Below are 26363 nucleotides of genomic sequence, written 5' to 3' on the forward strand. Positions count from 1 at the left end.
ACGTCACTGCTCGGTGGCCCGCGTCTTCTGGTGATCCCTTGCTTCGGTACCTCACCCTCCCTGGAGTTCTAGGATTTGGGAGCGAGTTAAATGCCTGGCCCATAGGTAGCTTAATGGTTTCTGTGTAAGTTGATTGACAGCGTTTGTAACCGTTAGAATGCCAAGTCATTCGTGAAATGAAGTGCTTCACTTAATAAACATTGATTGAGCCTCTGCCAGGGTGTTGGGAAGGAGACCCTACTTTCAAAGAGCTTCCCAGGTCAGCTTCTAGTTAATGCTATGACACACATTAAAAAAAAAAAGAAAAGAAAAGAAATGAACAAAGTGCTATTTGAGAAAAGGAGGAAATTATGAGGACATTGACGCCCTTTGTTGTCTTTTAAAAATATTCGCATAGCAACCCCATGATATGTTATCCTTGTTTCACGGATAAATTGAGGCTCAAGGAAGATAAGTGCCTTCCCAAATACATTGTTCCTAAATACCAAAGTAAGGCTTTGACTCCAAATCCAGTGCTTTCTGGGGAGAACACTATTTAGGACATATGTTGCTATTTAATTGTTTCAAGAGATTAAGAGTTCCTAGATTGTTAGAATTGTAATAATTCCCCGCTGATATTCAGGGGAGTTGAGGGCAGTCATTGTGAAGATATGCCATGTGTTTTAAAGAAAACAGCCCCCTTGTGATGATTAGTGATATGTGTCAACTTGGCTAGGATATAGTGCCCAGTTATTTGGTCAAAGAATAGTCTAGATGTGTTTCCCAGGGTATATTTTAGATGTGATAAACTTTTACAATTCGAAGACTTAAAACAGGGTGGGACTCATCCAATCAGCTCAAGGCCTTGAGATCAGAGGCTGAGATTTCCTAAGGAAGAAAGCATTATGCCTCAAGATGGCATTATAGAAACTTTGCCTGGGTTTCCAACATGCTTGGCCTGCTGTGTTGATTTCAAACTCAAGACTGCAATATCAACTCTTATGTGCACTTACAGCCTGCTCACCCACCCTACAGATTTCAGACTTTCCAGCCCCCACAACTGTAAGCCAATTCCTTACAATAAATCTGTTTTTCTGTAAAAACAAACAAAAGGAAACAGAGGACTTAGATTTCATTATTGTATGAAAAGAAAGTTACAATTATTTAAAATTTTCACTTCTTTATCTTTGGTAAATTAGTAATTATCAACAACATGTGAGCATGTGGCAGGTACACTTAAGGGTCTTCACCGGTTTTATTAGCTGTAAAACTGAGAGGACAATCCTGGCCTCTTTAAGCCATTTTGCTTTCATTGCAGGAAAGTAGCGTCATACTCATCCTCAAACAACTTAGAGGTTATGTGAGTTCACACTTTGCAGTGAGGAGGGCAATTCTTTAGTACCTTTAAAATTCTAATTTATAGTGAGCACGATATTGAGACAGATTTTTGTTAGCATGGGTTTGATTTTTGCTAATTCAGATTCCTTAGAATATACTTTTATTTAGCTGTGATATACAGATTTATTTCTTAGATTTCTACTTGTAGAGGTAATGTGTAGTTTCCCTCTTTATCATCCATTTAGTTAGACACAATCTTTGAGGATATAGTACAGATTATACCATAGTTAACATTTTGAGATGCGCAAAGGTAGTATTACTAATTTGTTCCAGGATATACTTTTTTCTTAGAGAGATAGACCTTTATATGAAGTGACTGAAGAATTATTTAATAGTAAGGTATTAACAAGTACTTAGATATAGTATACATTATAAATGGTCACATTTTAGAGGATTCCTGAAAGAAGTCTTGAAGCAGCTTTACAAATGTTAATTCAAAGACTGGTGGCTGGTGGTGAACTATGACAAAGTTTTCACTATTCTTAAGAACAGTTGTTTTGGGGGGAAATTCCCTTGTGATCCAGTGGTTAGGACTCTAGCGCTGTCATTACTGGGACCCTGGGTTCAATCCCTGGTCAGGGAACTAAAATCCCATAAGCCATATCTTTTCTTAGACTGTGGTAGTTGCTTTCTTTATCCAGATGTCCTTACTTGAATGAATGAAAAACTGGTGTGCTTTGCTGGGTCCCAAACATGTTGAAAGTTCAATGGTCTTTGAAATCCAAAACTTTCCCAAATAAATTTGACATAATTTATTGTTCCAAGAAGGAAGCTCTTGCAAGTAAAAGGAAGTATTACCTCCAACAATATGGTGGCTTAAGGAACAAAGGACTTATTTCTCTCTTAAATAATAGGTCTGGTGAGTGGACCAGATCAAAGGGCAACTCTCCTCCATATAGTCAGTCAGGACCTTACGTTCCTTATATGTAATTCCAACATACTCCAGGGCCTTGACATTGCATGATTAGATTAGAGTGCATTGCCTGGAGTTTCAGCCATCAGGAAAACATTACAAAAACTAAGATTCTGGCATCAGTACCATCACTTCATGACAAACTGAGAAGTGGAAACAGTGACAGATTTTATTTTCTTGGGCTCCAAAATCACTGCAGACAGTGACTGCAGCCACAAAATTAAAAGATGCTTGCTCCTTGGAAGAAAAGCTATGACAAACCTAAACAGTGTATTAGAAAGCAGAGACATCACTTTGTCAACAAAGGTTCATATAATCAAAGCTATGGTTTTTCCAGTAGTCACGTATGGATGTGAGAGTTGGACCATAAAGAAGACTGTCACTATCATTTAGGCCTATTGTTGCAGGGAGCTGGTCTGGCACTCATAGCTCAGCCTTGGTATTTCTGCTGAACATAACAATTGCACAGAATAACAACATGAAACAAGGCCACTTTCTGACTGATGTGTCAAGACCAAAACAAGACATAATCATACCTGAACTTAGACAAAAAACAGTATTGTTCAAACCACAAAAAATGACCAAACATCCACCTATTGTGGCTAGTAGGAGTGACAGCTGCTTCTTTACCAATCCCAGCTTTAACTTAGCTTCATTCTTTCTGCCTTCTAAATAAAATTTATTAAGATGCCCAGTAAATTCCTCATAGTAGCCAATCTAGAGCAAAATCCCTGTTAAACTTCCTGAAGATAACACAAGGCCAAAAATTGATTGTGGTGATGTTCCACAACTCTGAATTACAAAAAGTCACTGAATTTTACACTGTGAATGGGTGAATTGTATGGTGTGTAAATAATTTCTCAATAAAGCTGTTACAAAATTTGTCATCTACAACTGGAACCTGTCTGCCATGACACAGTGCAGAAATGGAGAGAAGTTTTGATGCTTTTATAGCCGTTCCACAGCTATTCCATACACGTTGAATATAATAAATAAAAATCTGCACATGTCTTTTCCACATTTAAGTTTTCAGATTTCACTTTTCTAAATATTCATTTATATTGTGTGTTATAAAAATATCAGTGTTTCATGGACTGGGAGAAAACCTCTTATAGTTGAGAAACAAGTACCCTAAAGGCTTCCCTGGTGGCTCCGAGGTAAAGAATCCACCTGCCAATGCAGGGCACGCGGGTTCCATCCCTCGGTCAGAAAGAGCCCCTGAGGAAATGGCATCCCAGTCCAGTATTTTTGCCTGGAAAATCCACCCCATGGACATAGGAGCCTGGTGGACTATAGTCCATGCAGTCACAAAAGAGCCCTACACGACTTAGCGACTAAACAACAAGGACCTATAATTACAATGGTTTAAGACATGCTTTGGAGAAGGTAATGGCACCCCACTCCAGTACTCTTGCCTGGAAAATCCCATGGACGGAGGAGCCTGGTAGGCTGCAGTCCATGGGGTCGCTAGGAGTCCGACACGACTGAAGGCCTTCACTTTCACTTTTCACTTGCATGCATTGGGGGAGGAAATGGCAACCCACTCCAGTGTTCTTGCCTGGAGAATCCCAGGGACGGGGGAGCCTGGTGGGCTGCCGTCTATGGGGTCGCACAGAGTCGGACACGACTGAAGCGACTTAGCAGCAGCAGTAGCAGCAGCAGCAGTAGCAGCAGCAGCAAGACATGCTTTTTGAACTGTGGTGCTGGAGAAGACTCTTGCGAGTCCCTTGGACTGCAAGAAGATCCAACCAGTCCATCCTAAAGGAGACCAGTCCTGGGTGTTCATTGGAAGGACTGATGCTGAGGCTGAAACGCCAATATTTTGGCCACTTAATGCGAAGAGTTGACTCATTGGAAAAGACCCTGATGCTGGGAGGGATTGGGGGCCGGAGGAAAAGGGGACGACAGAGGATGAGATGGCTGGATGGCATCACCGACTCGATGCACATGAATTTGGGTGAACTCCGGGAGTTGCTGATGGACAGGGAGGCCTGGCGTGCTGCGATTCATGGAGTCGCAAAGCGTCGGACACGACTGAGCGACTGAACTGAACTGAACTAAACTGAGGACGTGCTACCAAAGTCTCTCTCAATGGGGAACTACAATACCCAGAATTCCCCCCAAATGCGTATGCCACGTCTATTCCACGACCCTCGCCGCGAGGTCCCCTGGGGCATGTAGTGCTTGCTTTTGGCCGTGCACGCTGGGCTCCCTCGGCCTTTTTTCCGGTTTTGGAAAGGACACCACCAGAAGAAAGGTCTGGGATAGAAGGGAGGTTTGAGTGACATAACCAAGCCTGTTGCGTCCCATACTAGGGGACCAGGAATAGCCATGAGTTCTGAGCCCTCCTAACCAGCATTCCCCGCGATTCTCCAGAAAAGTTCCCTGGCGTTGAGGAATTTGTCCGCGAATCAGGATCGGTGACGGCGATAGGTTTTCTTCTTGTACCCAGCACGTTTCGGTTCCGGGGTACAGAGTTCGGAGGCTTCTTTCCAGGTATTGTATTTCCCGGAGCGCGGAGGACTAGGGCAGGGCTGAGCTCTCTCCCAGCGGGACCGGGAGACCACATTCGTTCAGCGCCACTGTGTGCCAAGAGCCGAGGATGCCTGCCATTTTCAAAGGGTGCTGCTGCACTATATACCCTGCACCATACCTGTTCCCGGCGGGTATCTATCTCTATAGTCCCGAGATCCCTCCTTTGGTAGAGTCAGTTTCCCAAGGTCGGTTAGACTTGACACTGGTATTCTGAGCCGTGAGCTGCTTTCCTCTATCAGCTGTAGACAGGCAGGAGATTCTTGAAGATATCTTTTCTTTGTGCGGGGATTTTTGTGTATGTGTGTGTCGCAAGTCAGTCTGGGTCAGGATTCAGTGCAGATTGCCACAGAGTAGCGTGCAGACAGCTTGGCATAGCGATAGAGAGGATTTTGAGGCATACTTTTAACATTGGTTTGTTCATGTAATGAGGATGTTCAGGTTGAAAGAGTGAAAGAACTATGTGGTTGTCCCAGCTTCATTAGTACTAGAGTAGATTTTTAATCTTTATGAGAGTAGCTTTTATCTGTAAAATTCAAATGATAGTATCTCTCTGGCAGGTTGAGAGAATTTATTGGGATAATACTTTAAAAGTCCGTTGTAAACTGTTGTAGACGTGTTAGATAATATGGTTTTAGTCCCAGCTTTTCTAACCATTGTTTCTCAACTAGAAATTTAGACATACTTTAAAAACAAATTATTCTTTTTCATAATAATCTTTGGTTTCCATGTTGCTTCACCACACCCTGATACATTACTTGATTTCTTAATATTTCCTGATTGGGCTCGAATCATCTCGTTTATTGCTTAAAACCTACTTAAGGCCAATATAGTGATTAAATTGTTTGGGTGCTTTTAGAATACAAGGAGAAAGGAGCAAGAAATTATCTTGGAATTAAATATACCAGAGACTATCCTTCTGGGAAAAAAACATTTGAAAAATTGTGGCTATGAATTAATGGCTACTCTTTGTAAAAACTATAAAGGCAGTATATTTATTTATTGCAAAGAGTTTGGTTTGGGTCCCCCAACCCCATCTGGTTTTATAGTCAAATTTGAAAACTTCGTGTGTCAGATTTAACATTATTTATTTACTTTTGGCTGTGTTGGGCCTTTCTTGCTGTGCATGGGCTTTCTCTAGTTGCAGCAAGCAGGGGCTTCTCTTGCTGAGGAGCACAGGCTCTAGGTTTTAGTAGCTGTGGTGCAAGGGCTTAGTTGCTCCGCAGCATATAGAATCGTACCTGACCAGGGATCAAACCTGTGTCCCCTGTATTGGCAGGCAGACTCTTAAGCACTGGACCACCAGGGAAGTCCACACCTAACATTTTTTTAGATGAAATGCAGAAAGAAACCCCTTTTCCTGGACATTTCGCTTTGGATCAAATCCTGCTCTCTGGTTCAGGCTAAGAACAAAGTCTATAGTTATTTCAGGAAAAAAGTTGTTCCTGTAATGAGAATTTTGGAATTAATTTGGTATTAATAACATAAGTATGACCATGTTAAATCAATTTCTTTACAGAAGCTGCATATTGAGATGGGATTTGGAGTCATCATAATGGAAGCAAAATACATGAAGGAAAACCAGTTATTTTTATACCAGCATATTGCACCTGACTACTAGTTGCAAATGGTTTTCTTTACCTAAGAAAATTTGTGATGTAAATGAAAAGATAGTTTTTGTCCCCTAGATTCATTATTTACAATATGCTTTGCCTAAGGGCTATTCGTCCATTCTCCTCGAGAGTGTTTCACTTTCGACCCTTTAGTTTTGAACCATTAATTAGTCAGATGAATAATTGTACAGATGAAGAGCAAATATTTGGTCTTATTGAAAAAAACAAATCCCTACTCTCAGAAAAGCAAGTGGGATGTGCACTTAGTATGCTTTGGCAGTTTCAAAAGCAGAAGACCAGCTCAGTAAAAAATGTGGACTGTATCAGAAACCATCCCCAATTTCTTACTCTGTGTAATTTAGCCACAACTAAAATGGGATTCATGAGCGACAGTACCTTGGTGAATGTGTTATACATCATACAACAGTAAGTAATGTGCTTTTAGGTTTTATAGAATGATTATAGTTTATTTTTATATTTTAACTTTGTAAAAATCTCTTTGAAATGAAAAGCAATGTGTTTTTTTTCCTTAAAATAGTTTTCCTGATCATCTAATATTTTAAAGATACTTGGTGGATATTCTTTGATTACAGTAATCATTCCACTGTGTATATGTATATCAAAACGTAATACTGAAGGTGACTTTTTATATGCCCTCTATCCCGAGACTATGGCCAGAGGGATATTAAGGTCACCAAGAATAATTTGGAGGTTGCCAAAGACTTGTTTTTGAAGTGTTTTCAAGTCTGACCGAGAACTCTGACATTTCGAAATGAATAAGATATGAATGTTTAAAATTATGTTTTCTTTAAAAAAAAAACAATAAAATATTATGCTGTACAACCTAAATATATACAATATTTGTTAATCATACATCAATAAAGCTGGGAAAAAATTTAAAACGAAAATAAATTTTACATTATTTGGAGAGGAATTCAGCAGCTGTACAAAGGAAAAAAGAGCAAAAAAGTTAAAATTAATCTGTTTATTAGTCTCATTGGTGGAAATTATTGAGGTTAAATAGTTGTCTAAATAGCTATAGATGTCAGCACTGCACAGAGCAGAGATACAGTTGTTTTTATTAGGGATCAGTGTATACAGAAAGGGGCTTAATTAAGGCTTTTCTTATTTTGGGGGGTAGGGTTAGACTAAAAAAGAATGATAAACCTTTTATATCAGTGATAATACTGTTTATAGTGATATACCTATAAACAAAATAATTTTGTTTCTAAGATTTATCCTAAGAACATAATCTAAGATACATGTTAAGATTCCTGTACATGGTTATTCATTCCAGCATTGTTTATAATATCGAAAAACTAAGATCCTAGTAAGTAGGTAAATGTTTAAATGATATTTTATTCACATAATTAATAGTATACCACCATTAAAAATTATGTTTTGAAGTATATGTAAAGATAATGGGCAAATGTCCACAATATAGTGTTAACTTACTAAAAGAGGCAAGATACAAACATGTGAAAGAAATACAGATATTTCATTAAGTGTGTAGAAAAAGAACTGAAAAGAAATGCCCCAAATTAATGATGGTGAGTATTTATGAGTAGCAGAGTTATAAATTCTTTTTATTACCCAATTGAAGTTTTTCTTTATGTTACAAACTTTCTCTTTTAAAAATATTTTTGTAATCAGAGCAAAGTAGTACATGTTAGATGTACTTTTAAGATTAAAAAAAAAAAAGATAAAATATATCATTGAACATTTTCATTGTTTGGTGGATGGCATTGAAATGTTACAGATAAAAGGATGAGGGCATGGGATAAAGTATAGGTGTTTATTAGGTAGTACTGAGAAATCAGAATACTGAAATGGGACCAGACCAGAAATAAGGGCTGACTGTGTAAGAATATAGTAACTTGAGGTTCACTTTTGCATTATAATTCTTACTGCATATGTGCTTTTAATAATTTTAAAATGTTTCTATGTGGAAAATTATTTTCTCTTGATTTTCTTGAGGTTTGGTATTGAGGCCCATGACTCACTAGTTGAAGCACTCGTTACAGAAGCATGGAGAAGACTGGAAAGGCAAGTACTCTGGGTTCTTCAGCTAAGATCAGGGTTATTCTGTTCAGGATTAGCACAGTGAAATCTTGTAGGGGAGGAATAGGGAGCTGCTGCCTAACTATCAAGCTTTATTGAAACGTATTTAGGAATTTCTCCTGTGGTCCCGTGGTTAAGACTGCGCTTCCACTGCAGGGAGCACGGATTTGATCCCTTTTCGGGGAACTAAGATCCTGCATGATGCGTGATGTGGCCAAAAAAATTTTTTAAATAAAAAAATATATTTAAGTTCAGTTAGGTTTTAGGGTTTTTTGATTGTGTTAAGGTGTGTTTTTCTAGCACAGTGAAATCTTGTAGGAAAAGAATGGGGAATGTGTTTTTTTCCTTAAGAGAAAGAAAAGTATTTCAAATATTCCTTAAGGCTGCGGAATGTAGGTGCTTTTAAACATATATAATTAATCAAAATATAATTAAGCTAAAGTCACTGCTATTCTTGGACTGTGCTTTTTAAACTTGCTTTTCTGAAAGAATTTTGCTTCAGAAGGAAAAAATTCTTAGTGATAGGCTCTCAGTAAAATCCCTAGATGTTCATAAAAAGAGAAAGAAGAACGAGTTTATGACAAAGGAAAGACTTTACTGTTTAACAACGTCTATAGGTACTTGCCTATCACTTCATTTTTATGAAGATGCAATGAACAGAGCTCATAGGTATCTTAGAATATTTCAGGTCCACTATGAATAGTATCAATTTAGATATCTTTCCTACTCTACACATAGCTATATCTTTAGCATACTTCCATAATCAATGATCATCTAAAACAGAACGACCAGAAAGGTGGCTGCCTCCTCGCCCCTTTGTGGGGAACCTGGTGCTAAAGCATTCATAGACAATTTGCTTCTGGGTCGGGGTTTCCTACATAGCAGAGCAGCTCCCTGCTGCGAGTCTGCCCTCGACACAGGGTTTGTAAAAAAATTAAAATAGAAAAAAAAGAGAGAAAGAAAAATAAATTTAAAAATATCTAGAAAAATATGAAATTTATTCAGAGTATTATGAGTTCAGTTCAGTTCAGTTGCTGAGTCCTGTCTGACTCTTTACGACCCCATGGATTGCAGCACGGCAGGCTTCCCTGTCCATCACCAACTCCCGAAGTTTGCTCAACTCTTGCCCATCAAGTTGGTGATACCATCCAACCATCTCATCCTCTCTCATCCCCTTCTCCTCCCGCCTTCAATCTTTCCCAGCATCAGGGTCTTTTGCAGTGAGTCAGTTCTTTGCATCAGGTGGCCAGAGTACTGGAGTTTCAGTTTCAGCATCAGTCCTTCCAATGAATATTCAGGACTGACTTCCTTAGGATGGACTGGTTGGATCTCCTTGCAGCCCAAGGGCCTCTCAAGAGTCTTCTCCAACACCACAGTTCAAAAGCATCAATTCTTTGGTGCTCAGCTTTCTTTATAGTCCAGCTCTCACATCCATACATGATTACTGGAAAAACCATAGCTTTGACTAGATGGATCTTAGTTGGCAAAGTAATGTCTCTGCTTTTTAATTTGCCAGAAAATTTAGAAAATTTGGAGTACAGAGAAGCCTATTGTATTCTGTACTATACTATTTATATTTAATAAGAATATGTAAAAAATAATAAAAGAATACATGAAAAGCTCTCCATTTATAAAACAGCTGAGGGCTCTTAGCTGTACCAGAGGGCCATTTTGATGATTTCTGAAAACTTAGAATTTTTAAACTTAAGGGTTCTGGGTAGCCATGGTCCATTATTAGTGGGATAAAACAAGTATTAGTGAGTGAAAGAAAAATCAAGGTGGGAAAGAGACAGGAGCTTTTGGAAACCACAGAACAACACTCCCTCTGAACCAAATAGTAACCTAGGGCAGAAGAGAAAGGAGTGCCTAAGATAAGAAACAGTAACTATTTGTAGATGAGAGGACCAGTCACCCTCATTATTCTTTTTTAGCATATTGCTTTTTGAAGCACAAACAATGATAAATTCTTTTTTTTTTTTCTATAATGATAAATTCTTACAATTGTAGTCATGCATGACTGCAGGGTGAGCTTTGTAGGCTTTTGTTGTGTAAGCTGAGTTAAATTAAACAAGGTACCCAACAGATTGCAAGGTACCCAAAGCAAAATGGCTGTCTGAGGAGGCCTTACAAATAGCTGTGAAAAGAAGAGAAGCGAAAAGCAAAGGAGAAAAGGAAAGATATACCCATTTGAATGCAGAGTTCCAAAGAATAGCAAGGAGAGATAAGAAAGCCTTCCTCAGTGATCGGTGCAAGAAATAGAGGAAAGGAATAGAATGGGAAAGATTAGAGATCTCTTCAAGAAAATTAGAGATACCAAGGGAACATTTCATGCCAAGGTGGACACAAGAAAAAACAGAAATGGAATGGAACTAACAGAAGCAGAAGAGATTAAGAAGAGGTGGCAAGAATACACAGAAGAACTGTACAAAAAAGATCTTCATGACCCAGATAATCATGATGGTATAGTCACTCACCTAGAGCCAGACATCTTGGAATGTGAAGTCAAGTGGGCCTTAGGAAGCATCACTACAAACAAAGCTAGTGGAGGTGATGGAATTCCAGTTGAGCTATTTCAGATCCTAAAAGATGATGCTATGAAAGTGCTGCACTCAATATGCCAGCAAATTTGGAAAACTCAGCAGTGGCCACAGGACTGGAAATGGTCAGTTTTCATTCTAATCCCAAAGAAAGGCAATGCCAAAGAATGCTCAAACTACCTCTCAATTGCCCTCATCTCACATATTAGTAAATTAATGCTCAAAATTCTCCAAGCCAGGCTTCAACAGTACGTGAACCATGAACTTCCAGATGTTCAAGCTGGTTTTAGAAAAGGCAGAGGAACCAGAGATCAAATTGCTAACATACACTGGATCATCGAAAACGTGAGAAAGTTACAGAAAAACATCTACTTCTGCTTTATTGACTATGCCAAAGCTGACTGTGTGGATCATAACAAACTGAAAAATTCTGAAAGAGATGGTTATAACCAGACCACCTGACCTGCCTCTTGAGAAATCTGTATGCAGGACAGGAAGCAACAGTTAGAACTGGACGTGGAACAACAGACTGGTTCCAAATCAGGAAAGGAGTACGTCAAGGCTATATATTGTCGCCCTGCTTATTTAACTTCTATGCAGAGTACATCATGAGAAACGCTGGGCTTGGTGAACCACAAGCTGGAATAAAGATTGCCAGGAGAAATATCAATAACCACAGATATGCAGATGACACCACCCTTATCGCAGAAAGTGAAGAGGAACTAAAAAGCCTCTTGATGAAAGTGAAAGTGGAGAGTGAAAAAGTTGGCTTAAAGCTCAACATTCAGAAAATGAAGATCATGGCATCCGGTCCCATCACTTCATGGGAAATAGATGGGGAAACAGTGGAAACAGTGTCAAACTTTATTTTTCTGGGCTCCAAAATCACTGCGGATGGTGACTGCAGCCATGAAATTAAAAGATGCTTACTCCTTGGAAGGAAAGTTATGACCAACCTAGATAGCATATTAAAAAGCAGAGACATTACTTTGCCAACAAAGGTTCGTCTAGTCAAGGCTATGGTTTTTCCTGTGGTCATGTATGGATGTGAGAGTTGGACTGTGAAGAAGGCTGAGTGCCTTAGAATTGATGCTTTTGAAGTGTGGTGTTGGAGAAGACTCTTGAGGGTTCCTTGGACTGCAAGGAGATCCACCCAGTCCATTCTGAAGGAGATCAGCCCTGGGATTTCTTTGGAAGGAATGATGCTAAAGCTGAAACTCCAGTACTTTGGCCACCTCATGCGAAGAGTTGACTCATTGGAAAAGACTCTGATGCTGGGAGGGATTGGGGGCAGGAGGAGAAGGGGACAACAGAGGATGAGATGGCTGGATGGCATCACTGACTCGATGGACGTGAGTCTGAGTGAACTCCGGGAGTTGGTGATGGACAGGGAGGCCTGGCGTGCTGCGATTCATGGGGTCGCAAAGAGCTGGACACGACTGAGCGACTGATCTGATCTGATCTGATCTGATGCAAATGACACCACCCTTATCGCAGAAAGTGAAGAAGAACTAGAGCCTCTTGATGAAAGTGAAAGAGAAGAGTGAAAAAGTTGGCTTAAAGCTCAACATTCAGAAAACGAAGATCATGGCATCCAGTCCCATCACTTCAGGGCAAATAGATAGGGTAACAGTGGAAACAGTGGCTGACTTAATTTTCTGGGCTCCAAAATCACTGCAGATGGTGATTGTAGCCATGAAATTAAAAGATGCTTACTCCTTGGAAGGAGAGTTACGACCAACCTAGACAGCATATTCAAAAGCAGAGACATTACTTTGTCAACAAAGGTTCATCTAGTCAAGGCTATGGTTTTTCCAGTGGTCATGTATGGATGTGAGAGTTGGACTGTGAAGAAAGCTGAGTGACGAAGAATTGATGCTTTTATTTATTTATTTATTTATTTTTGGACACCCAAATCTTTTATTGAGGGGACAGTTGGGGGAGGCCTCTCACTGCACAGCCTGTTCGTTGGCGCTGCTTCCTGAGTCCTGTGGCTTCATCACGTCCGGCAGCTCAGGTGGGCTAGAGAAAGGCTTGATGCGCAGGGCCTTGAATGCCTCATCTGCCCTGAAGGCTAGCCCCACAGTGGAGGGGGCCTGAGGCCGTGCTGTCTGGCTGGTGAAGCCACACTCGCCCAACGTCTTGCCGTCGTCCAGAAGCTGGTCGTCCTTGTACAGCCACTGCTCATCCAGCGGCCGCTTGAGGGTACCCTCGACGATGCGCTTCAGCTCAAACACGGTGCTCGACTCCTTGGCGTCCGTGAAGATGGTGGTCTTGTGGCGCCGGATCATGAGGAACACGTCCTGGGAGCGGCGGGCCGGCGTGATCGCAGAGTCGGGCCCCCCCGCCCCCGCCCCGCCCTTTCCCCCACGTAGCCCCGCGGCCCTGGCCCCAGCTCCGGCCCCGACCCGGGCCCCGGCCCGGCCGAATTGATGCTTTTAAACTGTGGTGTTGGAGAAGACTCTTGAGAGTCCCTTGGACTGCAAGGAGATCCAACCAGTCCATCCTAAAGGAGATCAGTCCTGGGTGTTCATTGAAAGGACTAATGCTGAAGCTCAAACTCCAATCCTTTGGACACCTGATGCGAAGAACTGACCTAGTTGAAAAGACCCTGATGCTGGGAAAGATTGAAGGTGGAAGGAGAAGGGGACAATAGAGGATGAGATGGTTGGACGGCATCACTGACTCAATGGACATGAATTTGAGTAAACTCCAGGAGTTGGTGCTGGACAGGGAGGCCTGCCGTGTTGCTGTCCATGGGATTGCAAATAGTTGGACACGACTGAGCGACTGAACTGAACTGGACTGACCCAACAAATCTCTGGGGATAGAAATTTCACATCCATTTACTCAGTGGTGATTATAGTTAATCTCATTATCTAAACTGATCGGTCTTCTCATCTCCAGGTTTGCGACCTCTCTACCTGTAACTGTCTTTTTGTTGAGGGTAAGGAGAACAATCTTTGTCCTTTGGTGAGGTAGAGAGATCAATATAATGAACTCCTATGTACCCATCATCCAGGTTCAATAATTACCAACATATAGCAGTCTTGTTTTGACTGGATATTCTCCAGTTCCCTCCCTACCCTTCAGTATAGTTAAAATTGTAGTATAATTTTACCAGTAAATACCTTAGTATGTATTTCTGAGAGACAAAAAGCACTCTTTTAAAAGTATGTATAATCACCATGCTATTATTATACCTAATAAAAATGATTAATTATTCCTTATTATCACCTAATAACTGTCTGAGTTCAGATTTCTTTGCCTGCTCTATAAAGGTCTTTTTAAAGGCAGTTTGTTTAAATAACTATCCAAACATGGTATACACATTGTATTTCGTTGCCATGTCTCAAGTTTTTCTCTGCTTTTGTTTTTTCTGGTAAGTACTCATTAAAGAATATCGTAAAAATATACCAATTTTTATAGTTACACCAGTCATAAGTATACATCTTGATAAATTTTCACATACTGAAAATACTCATATACTTCTGTGTAATAGCACCAAGATCAAAACACAGAATATCACTAGTTTCCCCAAAGTTCCTTTCATGCTCTCTTCCAGTTACTTCCCACTTCTCTGTCCCAAAAGTGAGCACTATCTTGACTTCTAACACCAGAAATTAGTTTTCTTTCTATAAAAATGAAATCCTATAGTAAGAACTCTCATACCTAGTTTTTTCACTCAATATATTTTAAAGATTCTTCTGTGATATTGTACTATTCTTTTTTATTGCTGTATGGAATTCTAGGAATATGTGCAGTTATTCATTAAACTCTTGATGGACATTGAGATTGTTGCTGTTTTGCTTTTTTCTTTTTTGCCAGTACATATCGTGCTGCTGTGAAATTCCTTATGTTTGTCTTTAAGTGAATTCAAAGTCTTTAAAAATCTATAACAATTTTCCTTTCTGCTCTTTTGTCTTGCCATTTTTGTTGAAGAAATTGGGTCATTTGTCCTATAGAAAAAAAATCAAGTTTTTCAAGCATGATTATAGTAGAGATTGTTTTATTTATTTTAAAAATATTTTTGGTTTTATGTGTTAATATGGGCTTTCCTGGTGGCTCAGATGGTAAAGAATCCACCTGTAATATAGGAGACCTGGATTCCGTTGCTGGGTTGGGAAGATCCCCTGAAGAAGGGAACGGCTACCCACTCCAGTATCCTTTTGTGTGTGTGTGCTAGAAAGCAATGTCTTTTATTTAAAGTTGTTTATTTCTTTTTTGTTTTTTGCAGAAAACTTTTAATGGGTGATTTTTTATTTATTTATTTATTTTTAATTGAAGGATAATTGCTTTACAGAATTTTGTTGTTTTCTGTTTTCTTGCCTGGAGAATCCCCATGGACAGAGGACCCTGGCAGGGGTGGCAAAGAGTCAGACATGACTGAGTGACTTTCACTTTCACATACAACCTTGAGTTGAAATTGTTCTGTCATCTGAAAAAATTAATAAGTAAAATGATTCAAATAACTTTGAGTGTTTTTTCCCCCCTTTTTAAAATCTTCGAGAAGAATGTGGTTTTTTAACTCTTATCTTAGGTTACTTTTAAGAATAGATAATCAACATTTTAGAAAATTCATTTTATGTTAGTAATATATTAGTTTTTTTATTTTTGGCTATTTTATAACTGTGTATTATGTTTTAAAAGTGAAAATAAATAGTAAGGATCCTCTTTGTATATTTCCCTTAATAGGTTTGATATCAGTGTGCTGTCAAAATTTTCCTCTTGCCTGGCAGATCAACATTTATATTATAGTCCATTAATGGGAAAAATAGCTGATATCGTAAATAGGAACTTGGAAAACATACAGGACTTAAGGTAAGTTTATTTAGGGGCTTTGTGTCGTGGTGGAAAGAGTCTGGGCTTTGAGTGCACACACACTTAGACTTGCTAGTTCCTAACTATGTGACTATTCTCTTGCAAGTTCACGGTCCTCACCTACAAAACAGGAATAGTAAGTAGTATCTACTGTGCAATGTTGCTATGGGAATTAGACATAAAATATGTAAACTATGACACAACGTTGTTGAGCTCTGTGATTTTTCCTTACTTGCAAGCTGACATGTTTGCTGGCCATCCTTACGACCTCATTTAACCTTAAGTTACCTCCCTATCTCTAAATATAGTCACATTGCCAGTGGGGCTTTAACGTATATATTTGTGGGGAGAGGGCATAGTTTGGTTTGTAGCCTACATCAGTGTTCATAGTAACATTAGTCACATTAGCTGAAGGGAGGAAACAACCTAAATGTCCATCAGCAAATGAATGGACAATCAAAATTTTGTATATACCCACAATGGAGTATCATTCAACCTTAAAAAAGGAAGGAAATCCTGATATGTCCTACAACATGTATAAACCCTGAAGACATTATGCCAAGTGAAATAAGCCAGACACAGAAGGACAGATACTGTATGAATCCCCTTCATATGAGGTACCTCGAGTAGTCAAATTCATAGAAACAAAGTAGAATGGTAGTTGCCAGCTGTTGAAGGAGGGGAGAATGGGGAGCTACTATTAACAGGCAAGAAGTTTTAGTTTGAGAAGATGAAGAAGCCCTGCAGTGGATGATGGTGATGGTTGTACAGCAATGTGAATGTACTTAACAACACTGAACTGTATACTTAAAAGTGTTTAAAATGGTGAATTTTACTTTATATATATTTTCACATACACATGAAAGTAGCTCATAAAAGCAAAGATAATAAAAATCACTGTAAATTTTTTTAACTTTAAAAAATTCTTATAGACCCATTTGAGAATCTAATGAAATCTTTGGGTACTTCCCCACTCCAAATTGTGATTATAAATACAATTTAAAAAATCATATCCAAGTTTATAACTAAACTAAATAGCAGCACTAGGTTACTAATTTACGTTAATTGATGTTAACATTAAACATTTGGATTAGAGAAGCTGAAGTATTATACAACTGAGTTTTTAAAAAATAATTTGTTTTATTGGAAAGAGTGAAGAAATTTTGAAACAAAAAACCTCAAATAGTTCCACTAATTGAGATAGTGGAATGGTTGAGATAGTATTAGATTCACATTTTCATGTCTTTTTTGTAGATGTTTTCTAATTATCATCCCCACATGTTTGTTACATCATACCTTTTACATTTTACATTCCTTATTCATTATTAGGTGTATTCTTGTATGTAGAGTTTTGTGATTTTTGTATCATGTAAGAACTGTCTCCTTTTGAAAGGAGAGATCTCACCTTCGTAATTTTGGTGTCTTCCACAGTGCCAGAAGATTGATTTATGTTTCTTAAAAGTGTTTATTGAGTGAAGAAATATGTTTATTGAACATATTCATATTCAATATTGCCCTACTGTTATATATCAATATCAATATAGCATAAAACATTAACAATATGAAATCATTTATTAGTGAGAAATATTTTGCCAATATTTTTACTGGTAGATTATAAATACAGAGGAAGGAGTAATAAAGCAAAGTCTACTTCTGAAAATATAGAATGAGACCTTCTGTGTTGCATTCAATTGGCTGTTGGCACAGAGTGATTTCTGAGTAAACTTCATTAAAATATTTCCCTTCAAAGTATTTATCTATAGAACAAGATATTATACACATTCAACAAAAATTATTATTCAATCCTTTTTTTGTCTACAGGCTTTTGATTACTAGGAGATCAGAATTCAAGTTCCACTAGTATTTAAAAGAAAAATTTTGTTGTATAAAGCCTGTAGTATTTTTATCAATTCCTTTCTGTTTCTAAGCATTTAGTCTTAGAATTTTTCATTATTCTTAGATAATGTAAACCTTTTGCATCTTCTTCCTCTTTCAGGTCCTTGTCTGTTTTGATGGTCAGCATATCTTCTTTAATATCACGGCGTTTTCAAGAGAAATTAGTGAACAAAGCAGAATTACTTTTTGACACTATGGATTCTTCCCAGGTCAATACTGCAAGAAGAATAGTACAATTTCTTCGAAATATTAAATATAGATATTACCCACTATTAGAAAGGTGTAATAAAGTATTTTTGAGCAATATGAACCATCTTGATTTGGACTCCATCAGTAAAATACTTAGTCTATACTACTCTCTACAGTTTCATAGTTTTGAATTTATTTTAATGACTAAGAAGAGGCTAACAGAAATGATTCCTCTGTTTGACCACCCTGCTAGCTGTGTAAAATTGTTTGTAGCATTGGGACCCATGGCAGGACCTGAAGAAAAGAAACAGTAAGTTCAGCTAAAAGCGCTTTACTTTTCCTGTTGAGAATATATGGAGTCTTCAGGCATAGATCTTGCATTTCTAGAAGTCAGAAAAGTCACTCCACTCAAAAGTAGAAGGGAGTTGAGTACTCTGCTCCTTGATCTTTCTCTGGTTATTCTAACTTATATCTCAAACTCAGTATCCTAAGGTGTTTTGAATGGGGGCCAGTAATCCTCTGGGGGTCAACTTAGCACTGATGAAGGAGAACATCGTATCAGTGCTATTCTTCTCCCTTCTTAGGCCACGTGACTGGCTTTGGCGGTTGTGGTGGTTTAGTTACTAAGTAGTGTCCCACTCTTTTGTGACCCCATGGTCTGTAGCCCCCCAGGCTCCTCTGTCCATGGGATTTCCCCAGCAAGAATACTGGAGTGGGTTGCCATTTCTTTCTCCAGGGGATCTTTCTGACCCAGGGATTCAACCTGTGTCTCCTGCATTGGCGGGTGGATTTTTTACCACTGAGCTACCAAGGAAGCCCCTGTAAAGACGAGCAAATATTAAATTAATATACGATTACTAGGTATGAGCAGACAGATTAAGTGTGATTAGTAGATTCAGTTAAGCAGGGGTTCCAGGAATTGCATATTGGGTATATGTAGCTGTCCTTGTTTCTGTTAGCAAAGACTTCATAGAGAGTTTTTGGGAGTCTTCTAAATTACATGAAGAAATTTAAGGGTACATTTTAGGAGACTGGATCAAGATGGAAATAAGATGATTATTAAAAAAACTTTTATTGGAAGTTTTTTCTTGTCACCAAGTACTGTTAAAATCTCTTATGCCAGGGTAGTACAAATTTTTGAGTCTCTGACTTCAGGAAATTTTTATTCCACTTGGAAGGATAGAAATATGTAAATACCATGACAACGTCAATATAGTTTATGAGTATACTAAAAAATAGATATAGATAGTAATTGCTGTGGGCAGACAGAAAAGTGAGAGAAAAATGTGGATTAAAATGGTTGCAGAAAAGCTATGGGAAGAAGCTGGGTTTGAAATACTTGATAAGGTTAGTGAAAAGGATGGTGTGGGACTATCCAGGATGAATAGAGAATTAGTTTGCCATGCTTTCTTCAAATTTCATATTTTGGACTAGCCTTCTAAATTATTCTAAGAGACACTTATATACTTATCACTGCACTACTTTGGATGATTTCAAAATGGACCATCTTTGTAAATATTCAGTTTATAGTGTTATAAGAAGTACTTAGTGTTAAGGTTTCTATTCATATGTAGGTATGGTGACTTCCTGGTCAGATCTTCCTAAGTTTTAAAAAATTGGGACAGTATTGAAATATCAATTGTTTGTTCTATAGCTCTCTCCTACTGAATAATTTCATTGAATTATTGTATTTTATAGCCAATGAAACCATACTTTATTTGAAAATCATTAATTAAAAACATGTTACTTATATTTTTTAAGAGACAGTTTAAGATTATGCTGAGGCCTTAGTTTCTTTGAAGAAAATACATTTTTCTTTATTTAATAATATTTTGTGTTATCCCCAATTAGGTGGGGAGAAAATTAGAATTATATATTTAATGTATTTTTTAAATTTAGTTTTTGTTTATATCATTTCTATTTATTGCCTAAGAACTGTTATTTATAAAAATTTAATAAACTAGTCATTAATTTTCTAACATATTTTTCTTTCCTTCTAGACTTAAATCAACTATATTATTGATGTCAGAGGAGCTGACTGGCCAGCAGGCCCTGGCAGTGATGGGAGCAATGGAAGAGATGGAAAGCAGAAATTTACGTCTGATTAAAAAGTATACTTCCCTGAAATTTTTGGTGTTAAGTTTAGTTGACATTCATAAGTTGCTTTTTTTTTTTTTGAGAAAAAAAAATTTTTTCCCTATAATCTTGGTTTTGAAGAAATAAGGAATTAACATTTAAGTCATTGTTTATTTTCTAAATAATTTTTCAGAACAGGTTTTTAATTGTTTACAACATCTTTCATTTCATTTGCTGCTATTTTTATTCTCGGGCAGAGGATCATAATCTAGGAAAGTGAAGAGCATAAAGCACAAGTGACTTTTTAAAAGGACAGTTTCTGCAGAACGGTTAACATCTATCTACATGAACTTGAATTGTTTCATATTATAGTTGTTACCTTGAAATCATACTGCAACGTATTGGCTTTTTAAACTTGAGATTTAAGAAAAAACAAACATGTGGTTCAGACTGTGTATATTTATTATTTCATTGTGTATTATATATTCTTTTAAAAAATATTCCTACTGCCCTAGTTCCTCCAATTTATTGACTGTTTGCATTTTTCATTGCTTTTAAGCATCTCCATTAGAGGACCATCCTGGATTTAAGGAAGAAAAATCATTTTACATTTTTGTCATCATCTTGAGACAGTTCTTCAAGAACAGAAAACCTTGGGTCATTCATTGCTATTTCTTTAGCATAGAGCATGTCTAGCATGAAACAGCTCCTCAGTAAAAGTTTAATAATAGTACATGAGTGAACTGGTTATAATACATGTTTTATCATTCTTTTTAGGATTACTTCAATTCTGCATAAACATTTGGATAACTATAAACCAGTAGAGTTGTTGAGAATAACTCAAGCGTTGATTTTTCTACATTTTCAAAGTAAAGAGCTTTTTGTGAAACTCAGAGAATTACTGCTTAGGTAAGATTAAAATAGATGTGTTTAAGTCTTTCATTGTATAATCTAGCCTGTTTTGTTTAGTTATGTACAAGTTTAGTTTAGTTATATAAAAGTTGTTGGAACTTTTGAAAACAGAAATGGGTAGATTATTATTAAAGTTATGAAGACGCTTATCTTGCTGCCTTGCCATTCTGCCAGTGCTTGTGCTTGATATATTTTCAAATGGAAGTGAGGTCAGTGGGGTGATGAGAGCTCTAGGGCGTGAACACATAAAACCAAGCCATTCTCCTTCCCTGCAGGAATGGAATGACCATCCATGAAAAGATTAGAGCTGCTGAAGAAGGCAAAGCTCCATTTAGGAGTACTCACATTTGTAGGTTTTTAGTCTGCTTACTTACCTGTTTTAAGGAATAATTAAAATGTAATTAATTTATTTTAAAATTTATGTATTTATTTTTGGCTGTGTTGGGTCTTCATTGCTGCCTGGGCTTTTCTCTAATTGAAGTGAATGGGGCTACTCTAGTTGTGGGGCACGGGCTTCATTGCGATGGCTTCTCTTGTTGCTGAGCACAGGTTCTAGACTCACAGACTTCAGTAGCTGTGGCGTGTGGGCTCAGTAGTTGCGGCTCTTGGGCTCTAGAGCACAGGTTCAGTAGTTGTGGCACATGGGCTCAAGTTGCTCCATAGCATGTGGGATCTTCCTGGATCGGGAATCTGACCTGTGTCTCCTGCATTGGCAGGTGGACTCTCTATCATTGAGCTATCCAGGAGGTCCAAGGCATATTAAAATTTAAAATTTTAAAACGAAAATATGTGGTGGCAATGTTAGTAAAGTATTTTCATATGATTTCCCTTTTATAATTAAAAAATTTTTGCATTTCTATGAATATAGCATTCCTGTTTCAACAAAGAAGTTACTCAGTTTTCCATTGATTTTTATTTTACTTTAAGATGGAGTGTTCCAATTAAAAATTTTGACTTTAAAGATCAAAATAATGACTTGAATGAAGTTAAAACCAGATTAATCTTTTTCCCCCTCTGTTTTTCCCATACTAGTTTGATTTCTTACTGTGATTTTTGAAAGACCAGGCATGTGACTTTATGCTGTAATCAAGACTGATATATAATTGAAAATGATTTTTGCTGTAATAAAATGATATGCTATTATGGTTAAGGATTTGAACTGAGGAATAAGAGGTAGCACTTTATCAGGTGAGAATTTAGCATATTAGATATGTTACAAGAAGGTTCACTGTTTTCTTAAATAGGTTTCTTATCAAGGTGATTAAATACAGGATTGTTTCTTCACTCCATATTTATTAATAACATCCACTTTCATATAGCCTCTGAATTAAGAATTTAACATAATTATGCTCTAAATTAGGTATCATAAACTGGCCCAGAGACATGATTTATTTGGTCAGTACAGTGTTTCTTAAAATAGTAAATTATACAATACTATTGGCCTACAGGTATGCTAACAGAAAAGTAAGACAGGAGTGGGAGCATCACAGGAGATTTCACTTTACCGGTAACGTTTTGTTTACTTTATTAAAAAATTTGAAGCAGATATGGCGGTGTTGAAGTTTAGTAATTCCGCATAGCAAGAGCCCTTACATACCTCTGTGCTGCTACTGCTGCTGCTAAGTCACTTCAGTCATGTCCGACTCTGTGCGACCCCATAGACGGCAGCCCACCAGGCTCCCCCATCCCTGGGACTCTCCAGGCAAGAACACTGGAGTGGGTTGCCATTTCCTTCTCCAATGCATGAAAATGAAAAGTGAAAGTGAAGTCGCTCAGTCGTGTCTGATTCTTAGCGACCCCATGGACTGCGGGCCACCAGGGTCCTCCGTCCATGGGATTTTCCAGGCAAGAGTACTGGAGTGGGGTGCCATTGCCTACTCCGACATACCTCTGTATGTACCTCTATTTTAAATGTAACCCTTCCCCCGCTTCAGAGCAGGTTGGTGCGAAGGAATACAATCTAGTTAAAGTAGTTCACATAAATGTTTGTGTGAGTATCTCCTGAAACTATCTGGGGAACCCAGGGAATTCATGTACTGGAATAATATGTTCTTTAAAAAAAAAAAAAGATGATATATTGAACTATCTACATAAAATAGACATATCCCCTCCTCATGACCCTACTCCCTCCTCTTTGCCCCTACCTACCCCCTTCCCCAGGCTAACTGTTGTCCCTGCTTCTAACTGCATGGACTAGTTTTGCCTGTTTAGTGCCTTGCTTCTTTTGTTTAACATTTTATTTATGAGATTTACCCATGTGTTTGCTATATAGTCTTGTAAGAACGTAACAGGTTTTTTTAAGTCTATTTTAATGTTGATATTTGATTTATTTCCAGTTTTGGCTATTATAAATGCTGCTGTGGTGAACAACCTCATTCGTATCTCTTAGTGAACATATGTGTACATCTCCGTGGGTATTTACGGAGGAGTGTGATTCTTGATTATACATATGTTACTATATGTTCACCTTCAGCAGATCCTGCTCAATAGTTTTCTCTTTTGTCTCTTTTTCTTTAACAGTTTCCCAACTAGGGATTGCACCCGGGCTACAGCAGTGAAACCCGGAATCCTAATCACTAATCCACCAGGGAACTCTAAATAGTTTTCTAAAGTGACTGTACCAGTTTATTTACCACTAGCAAAATGTGAGCATTCCTGTTTCTTGAGATCTTCACCAACTCTTGGTACATTTTTATTTTAGCCATGCTGGTAGATTTGTGGTAGAATGTAAATAAACGCAATTGCATCTGTTGTAAGTTTTGGAATTTTAGGGAACACCATAAGGAAAGCATCAGGTGGAGTCTGGCATGTTTGTGTCTCTTGGAGGTTTATTTTCAGATTAGTATCACAAGATTGGCAAATAATGAGAGTTCCTACCCCCTGGGTCAATTCTGTAAACAAATGCAACTCTTTAGGTCTTTCTTTTCTTTATATAAAATAGCATATTAATTTTTTGTGGTTATAAGAATAAAATACTTATTTAGTACTTATTGAGTACCTACTTTGTGTCAGGCAGTGGGCCAGATATTAAGTGAAAATCATTTTGATTGTAGTTCATAAGCATAGTAATTGGGTGTTCACACTATTGTGTGAGATGTGCTTCCCTCATATCTGTTATGAGGTCAACACGGGACCCATCTCATGTGAAAAAAAAATCATTTTGAAAACAGAAAAAAGTATAAAGAAGAAAATAATCATTTGTAAGCCCTTTCATTTATGGTGAACAGTTTGGTTTATTTGGTTGGTTTATTTGCTTGTGGTATATATCATCTATATGTTTTTTTCATAGCTGAGAATCAGGAACGTACAGTTTTGTGTTCCTCCTCCCACATGCTTAACATTAACAGCATTTTCCTACATCATTTAAAGCTATTTGTAAATATTTTTAGTGATTGGATATTGCCCATTATATGACTGTATCATAATTACCTTAACTATCCCCCTTCCTGGGTATGTAGACTGTTTTCAAATTTTAGCCACATAAAAAAATGTGATGAATAACGTAACATAAAATCTTTGCCTTCATTTTAGATTATTTTCTTAGGCTAGTTTACTAGACAAAGATTGATCATGTCAAATGATGTAATTACTTTTAAAGTTCTTAAGCTATACTGCTAAATTACTTTCCAAAAAGGTTGCACCAACTTTTTAAATTTACTATTAGTGAATGAGAAAATCTGCATCAATATACCCTTGCTAGCCTTGAATATCATCATTATTTTAATATGCTAACTTAATATGTTTAAAAGTAAATCTGTTTTCTTTTAATTTATATTTGATTATCTCTTCCAGTACTTCTAAACTTAAAAGATGGTTTAAAAGCTCCCAGTTTTTAATTTGTATTTTAACAACTGCTGTCCTGGTGGTGGGTGTCTAAGCATAGGGATTTGGGAAAGGAGAAGAGAAGGGACTGTATGCTCTGTGTTTGTCTTTTTTGTCTGTTTTTTTTTTTAAGGTTGGGCTTCTTATGTTGCAGAAGAAGGGGATCACTGTTATTGAGTGGTTACTCTTTGCCTGTTCTAGATCATACCAGCTTCTGACAGGTCATATCCAGAAATTCAGTCCAAATTCTGTCTCTCGCAACAACCCTGCAGACATTTTTCTAATGTTGACCTTTTGTTTGTCAGGGACTATGGTTTTATTTTTGCATAAAAAATGAGGATATGCTTTAGAACATCTTAAGGCTTCCCTTAGTAAGCCTTTATAAAACTTGTCATCTTTGAATTTATCTAACCCTTTTTATTGATTTTATTTTCATTTAGTTTTAGCTGTTCTGGGTCTTTGTTGCTGTGCAGGCTTTTCTCTAGTTGTGGCAAGCAGGGGCTACTCTAGTTGTGGTACCTGGGCTTCTCATTGCTGTGGCTTCTCTTGTGGAGCATGGGCTTTAAGGGTGCAAGGGCTTTCGTATTTGCGGCATGTGGGCTCAGCAGTTGAGGCTCCCAGGCTCTAGAGCACAGGGTCAGTAGTCGTAGCATACAGGCTTAGTTGATCCAGGCATGTGGGATCTTCTGGACTAGGGATCGAACTCATGTCCTTCATTGGCAGGCGGATTCTTTACCACTGAGCACCAGGGAAGCCCCTAACCCTTTTCAAATTATATTTTAAAACTGTCACACCTATTAAGTGTAATAATAATTATATATTCACGTTTTAATTCTTACAACTAAGTTTTGTTGCTGATAGATTCATTCTGTTCTTTTTATTTTTCCTTCTTTCTTTGTAGTTATTTGAAAGTCAGTGTCATACCTAGTGAGATTTCCATCCTGGTCTATGCTCTTTCGATGCTTCCTTCTGCTCACCTGGACGAAGTGAGGATGTCTCAGATTGAAGCAGTTTTGCCACAGTGTGACCTATATGACCTGAATATTTTTGCAACATCTGTTTTAAGATGTATTCAGTATGATCACGTGTATCTGAATAATATTCCTGCGAAACAGTTGAAAGTACTTCAAAAATTAGATCACTATGGTCATCAGAGACTACAAGAATGTAAAAGTTTGAATCTGTTATGGGAAGAAGTTAAATCTTTAAAAGGAGACTGGTTTGCTGATTCACTTCTTGAAGAAACAGTTGTTACCTTACAGCGTCTGATGGATGAAATGAATTACATCAATGTTGCAGGGATTGCATCTTTCATTTCTAGAACCAACTACCTCAGTACTTCACTACTTGATAAGATAGCCTCAGTGGTCCTTCAACAGATTGAAAAGGTGAAATTGAAATGTTTCATATTATTGTCTACTTCTAGAACCATAAATGTTTATAATAAGTGCTTGAAGAACTTGACTGGAATTTGAAGTTTAAAAATTAAGCTCTAGTTTCTGGTAAATAATAATAGTTGTGTTAGGATAATGGAGATGTATGATTTTTGCTTTCTTTTTCTTATTTTCTATAATCCTATGATACTTTTACTATTTAAAACTATTCAAAAGAGTA

The 26363-nt window shown here is 37.6% G+C and overlaps 1 protein-coding gene, 1 non-coding gene and 1 pseudogene across 6 annotated transcripts in view; 2 read left to right on the forward strand and 1 right to left on the reverse strand.

Annotated features, from left to right (window-relative positions):
• Nucleotides 1-4502: 4502 nt before the first annotated feature.
• The window catches only part of FASTKD1 (FAST kinase domains 1), a 36259-nt gene continuing 14398 nt past the window's right edge, over nt 4503-26363 (forward strand). Inside the window, exons 1-8 of one of the 4 annotated variants that reach the window (XM_027558267.1) lie at nt 4503-4786; nt 6342-6861; nt 8413-8481; nt 15729-15854; nt 17851-18249; nt 19940-20050; nt 20793-20924; nt 25651-26137. In XM_027558267.1, coding sequence (XP_027414068.1) covers nt 6527-6861; nt 8413-8481; nt 15729-15854; nt 17851-18249; nt 19940-20050; nt 20793-20924; nt 25651-26137 — 1659 coding nt within the window. In that variant the 5' untranslated portion in view covers nt 4503-4786; nt 6342-6526. Of the gene's footprint in view, nt 5011-6341; nt 6862-8412; nt 8482-15728; nt 15855-17850; nt 18250-19939; nt 20051-20792; nt 20925-25650; nt 26138-26363 lie in introns of all 4 variants that reach the window. The other 3 variants (XM_027558291.1, XM_027558276.1, XM_027558281.1) reach the window with 3 other exon arrangements.
• LOC113902913 lies at nt 12934-13368 on the reverse strand (annotated as a pseudogene). The gene has a single exon (XR_003513946.1). The product of XR_003513946.1 is annotated as an elongin-B pseudogene (transcript).
• LOC113881832 lies at nt 23965-24071 on the forward strand. Its single transcript, XR_003508178.1, has one exon. It is a non-coding gene; the product is annotated as a small nucleolar RNA U13 (small nucleolar RNA).

This window comes from Bos indicus x Bos taurus, chromosome 2, assembly GCF_003369695.1.
Source record: "Bos indicus x Bos taurus breed Angus x Brahman F1 hybrid chromosome 2, Bos_hybrid_MaternalHap_v2.0, whole genome shotgun sequence".
NCBI classification, from domain to species: Eukaryota; Metazoa; Chordata; class Mammalia; order Artiodactyla; family Bovidae; genus Bos; species Bos indicus x Bos taurus.